The 11,210-nt window shown below is 51.9% G+C and overlaps 4 protein-coding genes across 4 annotated transcripts, besides 1 other annotated feature; all 4 read left to right on the plus strand.

Moving 5' to 3' along the window:
* Positions 1-689: 689 nt before the first annotated feature.
* Positions 690-1,394, plus strand: PODANS_3_900 (uncharacterized protein; the record flags this gene model as incomplete). The annotated part of the gene is made up of 1 exon (XM_001903315.1): positions 690-1,394. One exon carries the CDS (start codon positions 690-692, stop codon positions 1,392-1,394), a length of 705 nt encoding a protein of 234 aa, XP_001903350.1.
* A 697-nt stretch (positions 1,395-2,091) lies between these two features.
* Positions 2,092-2,715, plus strand: PODANS_3_905 (uncharacterized protein; the record flags this gene model as incomplete). Its single annotated transcript, XM_001903316.1, has 1 exon — positions 2,092-2,715. One exon carries the CDS (start codon positions 2,092-2,094, stop codon positions 2,713-2,715), a length of 624 nt encoding a protein of 207 aa, XP_001903351.1.
* Positions 2,716-3,715: 1,000 nt separating this feature from the next.
* Positions 3,716-5,770, plus strand: PODANS_3_910 (uncharacterized protein; the record flags this gene model as incomplete). The annotated part of the gene is made up of 1 exon (XM_001903317.1): positions 3,716-5,770. One exon carries the CDS (start codon positions 3,716-3,718, stop codon positions 5,768-5,770), a length of 2,055 nt encoding a protein of 684 aa, XP_001903352.1.
* A 1,261-nt stretch (positions 5,771-7,031) lies between these two features.
* On the plus strand, positions 7,032-8,958 carry PODANS_3_920 (uncharacterized protein; the record flags this gene model as incomplete). Its single annotated transcript, XM_001903318.1, has 5 exons — positions 7,032-7,161; positions 7,256-7,325; positions 7,428-7,983; positions 8,053-8,690; positions 8,748-8,958. The coding sequence occupies 5 exons, from the start codon at positions 7,032-7,034 to the stop codon at positions 8,956-8,958; spliced, it is 1,605 nt and encodes a 534-aa protein (XP_001903353.1).
* A 195-nt stretch (positions 8,959-9,153) lies between these two features.
* Positions 9,154-9,250, minus strand: a tRNA (tRNA-Ile).
* Positions 9,251-11,210: the final 1,960 nt, after the last annotated feature.

Raw genomic sequence — 11,210 nt, forward strand, 5'->3', positions numbered from 1 at the left:
CCCATGTATCGTTGTTCAACCCGGATCAATGATCATTTGGATGATTACAAATGCACCCCCATCAATGACCAACCTCTCCCTTACATAACATACATGCCATTGGTCCATCATGCAGTGTTTCATCATTTCTGCAAGCGAAAGCCTGAGGCTAGAAGAGCAAAATGCGAGCGCCCCATCAGAAAACGTGACAAGAGCACTATAACTTAAGACGAAGGATTTGATCAACACAAATTATTATAGAGTGTGGTGTCATTGCATTGGCCTAGGCTTTTGGATGACATATCCGATGAATAATGCTTACAAATGAACTTTGTATAATTTTGCTTACTCATGTAACTCATCTGTCTGAAGAGGATTCCATGTGTTGTTCCGGCCCGTTTTATCACTCCGATAACTGTGGGCATGGGCGAATGCCTTCCTGGACGTCTATTTTACATCCAAAAGGGGTTATAAGACACCATGGCAGGGCCATGTTTTTAGTCGTGATTGATTACAAAGACTGAACTGCCACACGGGGTTGGCAGGGGGTAGTATTTTACCGACTGCTGTGAGTCTCGCTATAAAGTCAAGAGATCCTGCTGGTTGTCTCCTTCTGCCTCTTTATCATCTCAGTATCAAATCAGCAGTTACTAGTCCAAAGCCCTCGCAACAAAGCCCCGTCATCAGCCTTTCCTGCATTCCCTTAGAAAATGGCGGCGCTTCCAGATTTCACTCTCTACTACAGCGCAGGAGCTTGCTCGAATGCAGTTCGTCTGGCCCTTCATGAGCTCTCCATCCCCTTCCAATCTGTCAACACCCGCCGTAATGCCAATCTGAAGATCGAACCTGCCGACGGCTCGCTTACTGCGGAGGAGTACCGTGACCAGGTTCACCACAAGAACTACGTCCCTGGTTTTGTCATCACCTTCGCCGATGGACATAGGGAGTCCATCACCGAGACGCCCGCTATCCTCTCTTACATTGCTTCTCTTCGTCCCGAAAGGGGCTTGGCGGGCAAGACAGATCTTGAGAAAGCAAGGGTTCTCTCATGGCTCGTCTACTTTGCCGGTGAGCTGCATGGGGTGGGATGGGGGGCGCTTGTGGCACCGAAGAGGTTTGTGGATGTCAGCGACAAGAAGTTGGAGGAGGGTGTGAAGGAGGGTGGAAAGAAGAACATCAAGGCTGCGTATGAGCATCTGGAGACAGAGCTGCAGAAGGGCGGCGGGGAGTGGATTGTTGGAAGTTCGCTGACACTGGCGGATGTGTATTCGTACATCTTGTACAGGTGGGGAGTTAAGCATGAGTTTGGGATGGAGAAGTATGAGAGGTACACTGAGATTGTGAAGAAGCTCGAAGCGAGGGAGAGCACCAAGAAAACTCTGGAGGAGGAAGGGTTGCCGGCTCACTTTCAGTGAGGGAGCATGGAGCAAGCCTTCGCGGACAGATTTCTCATCACTTCAGTTCGGTTACAGGAACTGCCTATTTTCATGCGTCGAAATACCACTGGGATACCTGGATGGGTTCATTCAGTAGCTTTTTGGGCAAACGCTTGTTTATAAATCACCCATTTCTGTCAGCTGTCTCGTATGTGATGCTTGCCTTGAGCGCCGTCTGCAATGGATCTGCCTTCCATGTGCGTGCAGCGTATGAGCATGTAGGGGACATTGGCGCCTATTCTATAACCCACTATGAGCAGCCATCGTTTGGTTTTCAGCACACCATTTGTGCATCCGCCATCATTGCCTGTTTCCTCCGATAGTAAAGTCATGTGGGGAGTGGGAGCAATATTTATCTACTTTCTCACCACCTGGCCATGTGCTCTGGCAGGCCCACTCAGGGCTGGTATTTGTGTGGGATTTCCTCGGTTTGTTAACTTCGGTCAGTTTCCCCCCAATCATTTGCGACTTTGCCGTAGCTTCCTCTGCTCCTCTTGTATGACGAGAGTTCCACAGCTTTTCCGGGAAAGCCTACCTGTAGCCTGTCCGCTATTACCTTTCAAAAGAGCCAAGGTACCGACGACCGACAGCCACAAGCCGTTCGCTGAAGCCAAGTACTGATGACAACTTTTATTAGTAGCGATCTCTTCAAACCAATATCAGCAAGACTTTAGCAATGAAGGACCCATTTTGCTCTCAGAAAGATGACCAACGACCTCACCCAGCCTCGACTCCGGCACCACTGTCGGCCATCCATGAGAAAACCAAGAACTATCAATCAAGGAGAGTTTCAGAAGCGGAAGTTACGTCATGGGGCGCGGTGCCTGGCCAAAAGGTTCCTATCATTGCCCTCCAACCACCTTCTACTCGGGAGAGCCAAACTTCAAACACACCCGCCTCTAGAGTCTACCCAAAACGAGGCTACATCATGGACGAGCTGCACCTCCAGCGCGGGATGAGCGATCAAGGCAATCATCAAAAAGTTGACGTTTCGCATCCCGACGGTGGACAACTGATCACCTACTACCGAGTGGGTGACCGCGACAATGGCAGTATTGATCTTCTGGTTCCTTTCGACGAAGTCCTCCGGTACGTCTCGGCCAGGGAGCGTGAGGAATGGGAGGGCGGGCCGGAAAGAGCAGATACTGCCGGCCGGATCATGAAGAAACACAACAGGCAGCGTGAGAGGGTACTGGAAGCCGCTGAGCAGCGTCCAAGAAATGTGTTCTTGGAACCGACGAAGACGTCAGATGTTATGGGGAGATCAGTAACTAGATTACTGGCCAGAACCTTGCGTTAGTCTTCTCAAGGGTGTGAATAGAGATATTAAGAGAATCAGGCAGAGGTTCACGCAATGTCAAGATAATCGTGCACAGAGCATCACAATGCTCATCGAGTGGATCTGGAACACGCCTCAAGGGGATGAAATGACTGTAGGTGATGTGTACGATCTCTGGCAGCATTGCCTTTCTCTGAGTATTTTTTTGATCATCACCTCAGACATTCAGAGCCACTGTTTCAAACAGAAGCCTCCATCATATCTTGTCCAGTTCAATGTCCAGGCCCCTGTCCTTGTCATCCCCGTCCACGCAGGGGTAGCTAACGCCAAGTCAAGCTACGCGCCTGGCCAGAACGTTCTCCTCTTCGGACCCTCGTCGAAATCCGAGAAGCTTGTTTTTACTACCACGTGAAGAAGCTTCCGAAAGTCGCCAGGTTCCATTCCTGCATCATGAGGGTTGGAATCAAGCATCTGCCTTGGGTGCACTTTCTTTATCTCACCTATGGTATCAATCACATTTACCCCATGTTGTCAGGTGAGGCTTGTTGGTTTGGATGTAATTTGGAGGTGGCAAGCGTGGCTGCATGATCCAATTTCTCCTTCAGTAGGGATTCCCCATCAAATCTGATGCTGGCTGTTTGGGTCCAGAACAATTCGATCCCCTGCTCCACAGAAGGATTAGCACTATTGAAATGCGCTAGACACCTCAGCAGGGAACTCAGCTCTCAAAATACACACTACGCCACTCAGTCGTCTGCTCTAGTGACCGTGATGATCCAAAATGGGCGACACTATTGACATCGCGGCCCCTTCGGTTGGGACACGATCAATTTGGAGTTTGGTGTCCAGTTCCAGACCTGAGCTGAATTCACAAGACAATGGATTCCCCGGGATCTGATGATGTGGTGGTTGTCCGTGTCTTCTGCACTCTTATTTGGTCGGTTTCCCCACCTGGGAGTTTTGCTCTCTTGTTCTGACTGTCATTCTTCCTTGTCTTTGTTGACGAGATCGTGTCTTCAAGATGGATTCCTCTCGCTCAAAGATGCGGCTCTTGTCGCTGGGTGCTCTCTTTCTCTCGACCAGTTCTGCTCTCCCGAACGGGCTCTACTCCCGACAGGTAGATGATGCCCCCGAATACACGGTGCTCGGCTGCTTCGTCGACACTGGAAGCCGAGTGCTGCCCAGCAAGGTTATCAGCACCCACGACATGACGGCAGAGAAGTGCGCAGCCAACTGCCGCGGTTACGACTATTTCGGCACACAGTGGTCTTCGGAATGCTACTGCGGCAGCAACAAGCCCACCGATGCCGCACCGGCCTCCGAATGCAACATGCCCTGCTCCGGAAACCCAGACGAGACATGCGGTGCAGGCATGAGGCTTAACGTCTACGAATTCGACCGAGCCTGCGACTCGGATACGGAGGAGCCCCCTGTGGTCATCTCGGGCTTCGAGTACAAAGGTTGCTACACAGACAACGTTCCCCAGCGCGTGCTGGGCGGCATCACGGTCGCTCAGCACGACATGACTCTGGAGAAGTGTGCTGCCACATGCACCGCCGGCGGATACGCGTTCTTCGGTGTCGAGTACGGGACAGAGTGCTTCTGCGGGACAAGTTTGGATGCCGCCAGCACCAAGGTGTCGGAGGGCGAGTGTTCCATGACCTGCATGGGCAACCATTCCCAGCAGTGTGGAGGCCCCAACCGGCTCAACATCTACGAGAAGCCAAACCCGGTCGGAGCTGGGAGCAACCTTGAGTCCGTTGGTGACTTCCACTATGCCTCATGCTGGACCGACAAGGTGGATGACCGCTCCCTCAAGGCTGTCGACTGGCGCACCGATGACATGACGGTTGAGAAGTGTGCCGACAGATGCAGCGAGTTTTCCTACTTCGGCCTCGAGTATTCACGTGAATGCTACTGTGGAAACGAGCTGACCGGACAGGCCGCACCCGAGAAAGACTGCGCCATGCTCTGTGTGGGTGCTCCCGGCCAGTGGTGTGGTGGCCCGGACAGAATGAACTTGTACACCAAGGCAACATCGACCTCGGTGACCACCTCTGCAGAAGTCACCACTCCCGTTGAGACCGAGACGGATACGCCGACCATCACCCCGGAGCCCGAAACAACGACTGCCCCGACCGAGCCAGAGACCACGACTTCAGATATTCCTGTCAGCACCACCGAGCTGCCTTCCTCAACCGAGTCTTCCACCACCACGACCCAGGGGCCTGAGTTGACCACCATTACCGACTGCCCCCCTACGCCCACTTATAACGGAAACCCCGAGTACTGCTATGTGTCTGGTGGTCTGCCGGCCGCTTGCCGACAGCTAGCATCTACGACTCTCAACTCACGCAGCGTGGGACCTTCGATGAGCGCTTGCAAGAGTGCTCTTACCCGCTACGGCATGCCCACCAACCCTGCGGCTACAGCTTGCTTTCCCACTACTGCGCTCCCCGCAGTCCCATCCTCTGCGCTTGCTCGCTCCGTCGCCGACAGCGTTTACGCCTGCCTCCACGCGCCCACTGCCTCCATCATATGCCAGTCTGATTCCGCCTGCGCCACAAACACCTACACCGTCGGTCAGGTGCCTTCGCCGACTCCCTCGACCGGTGTGGATCTGCTCAAGGGCGATGGCGGTTTTGAGGATGGCACTCTCGGAGACTGGGTCCTCGGGCCATCGACCCATCTGGTGTCCACAACCATCAGCAACGCCCGTCCCAAGTCGGGCTCGGGGGGACTCCTCATGCGGTATCTCAACGTCAACGGAGGAGGAAACAGCTTGACGTACAACCTGCCCGTCGTCCCCGGCCAGCAGTATCGATTCAGCTTGTCTTTCCAGCACACGAACCCCAGTTCTGCTACCAGTTTGTACCTTTATGTGTACCCCGACATTCTGCAAACATCCTTTACCGAAGCGCAGTTGAACGGGGCGCCAGCGAATGCTTGGGGGACAAGGGAAATCACCTTCACTGCGAAGGCTTCATGGGTGCAGCTTGTACTCAATGTCGGTGGGAACGTAGGTGCGACGAATGACGTGTATATTGATGATATCACCTTTGTCAGGTTGACCTAAGCTCGCCATTCTTCGTGAGCTTTGGGAAGAGCGCGTGGAGGTTTTGGGTTGGAATTCTGTAGATATTTAGATGCCCTGGCTGTAAATGTGGAAGCAGAGTTGGAGCATGGAGTATTGTTTTGTCTGGATGGAGCCTTTGTTTTCTGTAAATTAGCAACGTTTAATTGTTTACCGGGAGCAGAAAATCAGATTGAGATCCAAGCGCCTTGATATGACTAGTTTGGTTGCTGGTGCTGGTAGACAGCATGGAACATTTGGCTGATTCTGGCCAAGTTTGACGTCTGTTTTGGATTCTGATGGTTGTTGGGGGATTTTATCGGCTTGAGGCATGGAACATGAGCTGCCATAATTCGAATGTTTTGTACCACCAGCATGATCTTCACGGAACGAGTTTTGGAATGGACAGTCCCATTTTTCTGTACAGAAGGTAATGCCACAATGATGAAAGCTAGCACTAAGAAGTACACCTAACTCTCAGTCAGCTGAACCACCCTCTCAAGTTTTAAAGGCAACCATAGTATGGCTGCCATACCACTAAAGATAGTCATGCTCATACCTTCTACACTTACATGCAGTCAAGGGGCCATCAAAGATGCCAACACGTCTTCCGACCTTTAAGAATAACAACCAGGCCTTTTTCCTCCGTATCTTTGCACCCCTGCTAAACAGTTCTTCCTTCCCTGTGTGACTGATGCAGTCGACAATCAGAGACAACCCAATCGCAACCCTTGTCTGCCCTCAGTCCAAGCTATGCTCAAAATGGATATTGCTCAACACCAATTGAAACACTCGATTCTCAAGCACTCAAGCTTGGCTTCCCTTGGCATTAATCTTGGTATTTTCAGCTCCACGATCGTCTTGCCCAGTCTCCCCACTTCCAATGCAACGGAACGCGGCTTCTACCCGCAATGCTGGGTGCGGTATGCACCTTTCGAACCGTGTTGAGGTGCCCGACGACCACGATCCTCAGTTATCGGCCGAGAGAAATGGATCCTGAAGTAGAATATTGAGCAGTCATAGACTCCTTTAGACCTGCTCCGCCACCTCCGCTTAGCACCCCGCTCTCGAGGGACCACGGGGGTACAGGAACCTCTTGCGCTAATGCCAGCAACAGTGTTCTTCGATCCCATATATTCCTGACTAAGGTCCCTCTCGGCCTCTCCTTTAACCTTCCTCGCTATAAGTTCTTCTTTCCTGTTTGTGTGATCCAGCCGACGAGTATTGTCGACCATCGATTCCTCACTCCGAATCAAACGTCATCATGTCGGTCTTTGTAAACTATGGCGGTCCCAAACTGGACAAGAAACAGAAGCAGCTCGTCCGTTCCCAGGCCATGGTCTCGGTCCGCGGCCAACAGAAACTTGCCAGGGCCGCCAACGCGCATCAGCGTGGTAAGTCGGACCTTGTGTCGCGCCTTGATGTACAAGTGCTGCATGTGAGCCTGCCGTTGGGTTGCTAATCATCAGCCCTATATGGCTTCACTAGACACAGGTGTAACCAATCCTTCGGGTCCCTCGGCAGCATCCGCTACTGTTTTGAGCTTAAATCCGCGCAGGTACGTCTTACTTGGAACCCCACGTGGACCCGTTTCATGAGCATTTTCCTATTTGGGAACCCCCAGATCTGACCTCGTCCTGGTGTTATAACACCCCAACAGGCTTGCTCCTGCCATCCCCACCCCAAGCACGACCGATGTCTCTGAGGATTCTGAGGACTCCACCGCCATGGTGTTAGCCAAGGCACCGAGAGCCAACACTAGCCGCAAGCGCGCCGCCGCCGCTGCTGCTGCCGCTGCCGTCGCCGCTCCTGCACTCGTCTCTAGCCGGGCCCGTCATGCTGTTCCTCCCTCCAACATCAGAGACATGTGCGGCGCACCCCCGCTGTCCACCCACTCCACGGGAGTGTCGGCCCGCACGTTCCAAGATTACCTCTCCCGATGTAACAACTACTCCTCGTACCTCGACCAGGCGTTTGTTCTGGTGGGGTTCAAGCAGCCGTCGTATTTTAGGCCTGACATGTCAAAGTCGGCCTGTATCTACATTGGCTGGCTGCTTACGGCAGGTGTCTTGGACGCATACAAGGGTAGGGACGAGATGAACTATCCCTACTACGAGTACAGGGCTGTGTCTGAGCTCCAGAAGTTCATCGACGGGGCGGAGCAGAGAGAGCTCCATGAGGTTGTCTACCCGGTGGTGGTGCTCTCCATGTTTGAGGTAAAATCCCCTCGCTGATACGAAGGCCCGGATTAGGAAGTGAAGATTACTAACGGCAACGAATACAAGATGGTGCGTCTGAGCCCGAGGGCCATCACACATTCTGCTGCGGTGGAGATGTTTATCAAGTCCAGAGGAGGCTTAGCCAAAATGCCGGTGGTAATGCAGCACTTGGTGGTAATGGGCGACATGCTGCAAGGCGTTTCCCTGGATGCCCCCTTGGCTTTTAACATTCTGAACCCAGTCACCAGCCTCCGAGCCGCTACAGTGGGGCCGTTCGAGGGCCAGCAGTTCAGATCATCCCCCTTCCTAATGTGTGACGCCGACGAATTCGATCTGGCCAATAAGTATGTCCAGCCACACATTCACGGGGATCTGCCTGAGGTGTTGCAGTCGGCTTTGGATTCCTTGAGGCGTTTTTTCAAAATACCATCCGAGCGGGGGTGGGAAGACGAGGCCGATTGGCAGCACCTCGGAACAGTCGACTTGGACCGTATCATCGATCAACCATGGGAGGCCTCCGATATCTCTGGCTTGTTTCTCGAGACATGTGCCTTGACGGCCAGGATCATGAGACGGACTCTGTTGGAGGGACTGGATGCCTTCGATGACGGCGCGAACAAGGAAGACTTGCAGGTTATCTACGAAAATGTCCGATTCATTGGCCTAAAGGCTTGGGTTGGGTTGCCGTACATCTATGTCTGGGTGTAGGTCTTCTTTGTCCATCCTCTTGGTATGCGGCTTACTAACGAGGCATGACTCAGGAACTTGATCGGCTTTGAAGCATCAACCGACATCAAGATGAAGGCATATTTTGTAGCCGAAGTGGTGCGATGCGCCTTTAGCTATGGCTGTTATCAGATGGAGATCTTTCATGCCATTCTTTCCAACTTCTTGTCCATGAGGAATGCGCTGAAGGAGAGGAAATTTGCCCGCATAGCCTTGACACTGGGAGATTGTGGGTTCCTTGCTTGAGAAAATGTACCTCAGGGGTTGTTGTTGCCTGGGAGACCAGGGGATGTTGACATTGTTCAGGGGCTAGCAACAAAATGTTCCCGAGGTGATGATGATCGGTTATTGTCATTTCCACAGAATTATCAGCAAAAGTAGAGGTTTCATCCCATTTTAAATTTGCAAAAGTTAACACCAATCGTGTGGTGTGTGTTTGTATGCCCAGTAACAGGATTGAACTGTTGACCTTCGCATGATTTGATATACCTCGAGAGGTATATTAGTATGACGCTCTAACCAGCTGAGCCAATCGGGGCCTCCATCAATGGTGCAAGAACATCCAAAGTGACCATTTTCCAAGCTCTCAGTGGTGAACACAAAAGGCGGAGTTGTGGCACTGCCACAGTCGTCGGTCACGGCGAAAAGAAAACTAGCTCAGGCCGAGCCAGAGCCTTCCCTGAGATTCTTTCAACCTTGTAAACCCTTCTTCGGAGCGTGAGTTCAAGCTTCAACCCGGATATCGGGCCTTACTAGTCATCGGGCGCTTAATTCCCACCACAGCGGCAATGGAAAAAGCTGTCGACTCAAGGGCGCTGTGCATCTAGCGTGCGCTGACAGGCCCAGTACTCGCTGATAATCAGCCAGGAGGCGGTGAATGGCAAGCCACGCCACCCGACCCCAGGAGCTGACGGAAGCATGTGGATTTCAAACTTCCGAGAGGCGCGATGCCTGCTGACCGGCGTCATGGGAACCGTTCCGCCATACATACATAGAGTTCCCGCCATGTCAGCATTCTATCGGCCTGCCCATACTGTCAACGCCTATAGGGCTGATGCAAAGATCCCTGCAGAATGTTGGGGTCATGTTTCTTCCCTAGTCTATGTTTCACCCAGGCAGGAGGATCATAGGCCCGCCTCTATCCAGCAGTTTGAACATAGTTTATAGTCCCGATTGGGAATATGCTGGTGGGGGTGCAAGTTATCAGGAAGGTCGGGAGCCCTCTAATGATCATTGATCCTCCTAGGCAAGGGGCGCTCACACCAGATGCGATCTTGAGGCTCGACAGAAGCCTAGCATAGTGTGGAACTACTCCGTTCTATGAAGAAGGTGTTATGAGGGTCGGATTGATCTAGAGCAGGCAAGAAGTCTTGAGGTAGCCATTAGCTTTCACTGTCATGATGTAATGCAATGCTGTCCAACGACTACAAAGGGCGTCAGGATGCCGGCCCTGTTGATCTTCTGTGTCCTGGTATCTTCTGGCTCGTGATTATACAACCAGCATCCAGAGCGGTGTTCTCCCAAGTCAAGACATCATGCCCGAGGACGATACACCCTACATCTGCCACATCATCCCCTACTACCCTTCCGGCTCATCAGCTCCGCCTCCACCTCCACCTCCAACGGATAACACACAAGAAGAGAAGGAATCCGGCTCAACTCAGTCATCTTCGGGAAGCGACAAAGGCGGAACAGCGAAATAACTTGTCATACGCCGTGTTTACGTCATTAAACGTTGATTCCTCCTCCTGCAACGCCACTTGGCAGACTCTTCTGAACATCGCATCGAGGAACACCCCGCCGTTAGCTTGATGCACTTCAGCAATCCGACGCCGTCCAGGATGAGGATATCAGCAAGCTGGACAGTCAAACTGCAATAACGGGAGGGTTTGAAGCAGCACAGGCAGGAGTGATGCAACTGATGCCACCGGCAGGTAGTCGCATTGTGAGGGTGAGGGAGGAAGGAGAGTCAATGCAGTCTGTATACCAGGCCACGGCTTGTTCTCAGCTCTGTAAACATCATGTAATGTGGGGCACCAAAGGGCCCAGGTTTTCCCAGACCCACACCGGTTTGCTCTTGGGGCTGGATTTTCTTACTGTTTACTTTTTAACCAACAACCAACTACTGTAATACCAATTTGTTTACTATTTTTTTCTGGCCAATTTTGGCCTCATTTTCGTAGCCAGTGACTTTCCTAGGTCACTAGCCCAATAGGTTATGAGCTCTTTTAACGCTTAAATCACTAAGTAAACCGAAGTCGATACCCTTGTCGATAACCCGACCTCGCAAGGCCGAATACTATACCGGACCTTACGACTTTTCGACCCTTATTAAGTTAATATTACGTAATTAAATTTTTCGACGGCGATCTTAAAGGTATTAAAAGAATTAACTAACTTCCTAATTAATAAAAGCCTAGTTTTAACCCTAACCCTTATTTTAACGAAGAGATAAAACGACCGACTACCCTTTACCGATAAAAGTATAGTTTACGGCA

Source organism: Podospora anserina, chromosome 3 (assembly GCF_000226545.1).
Source record: "Podospora anserina S mat+ genomic DNA chromosome 3, supercontig 1".
Taxonomy (NCBI): domain Eukaryota; kingdom Fungi; phylum Ascomycota; class Sordariomycetes; order Sordariales; family Podosporaceae; genus Podospora; species Podospora anserina.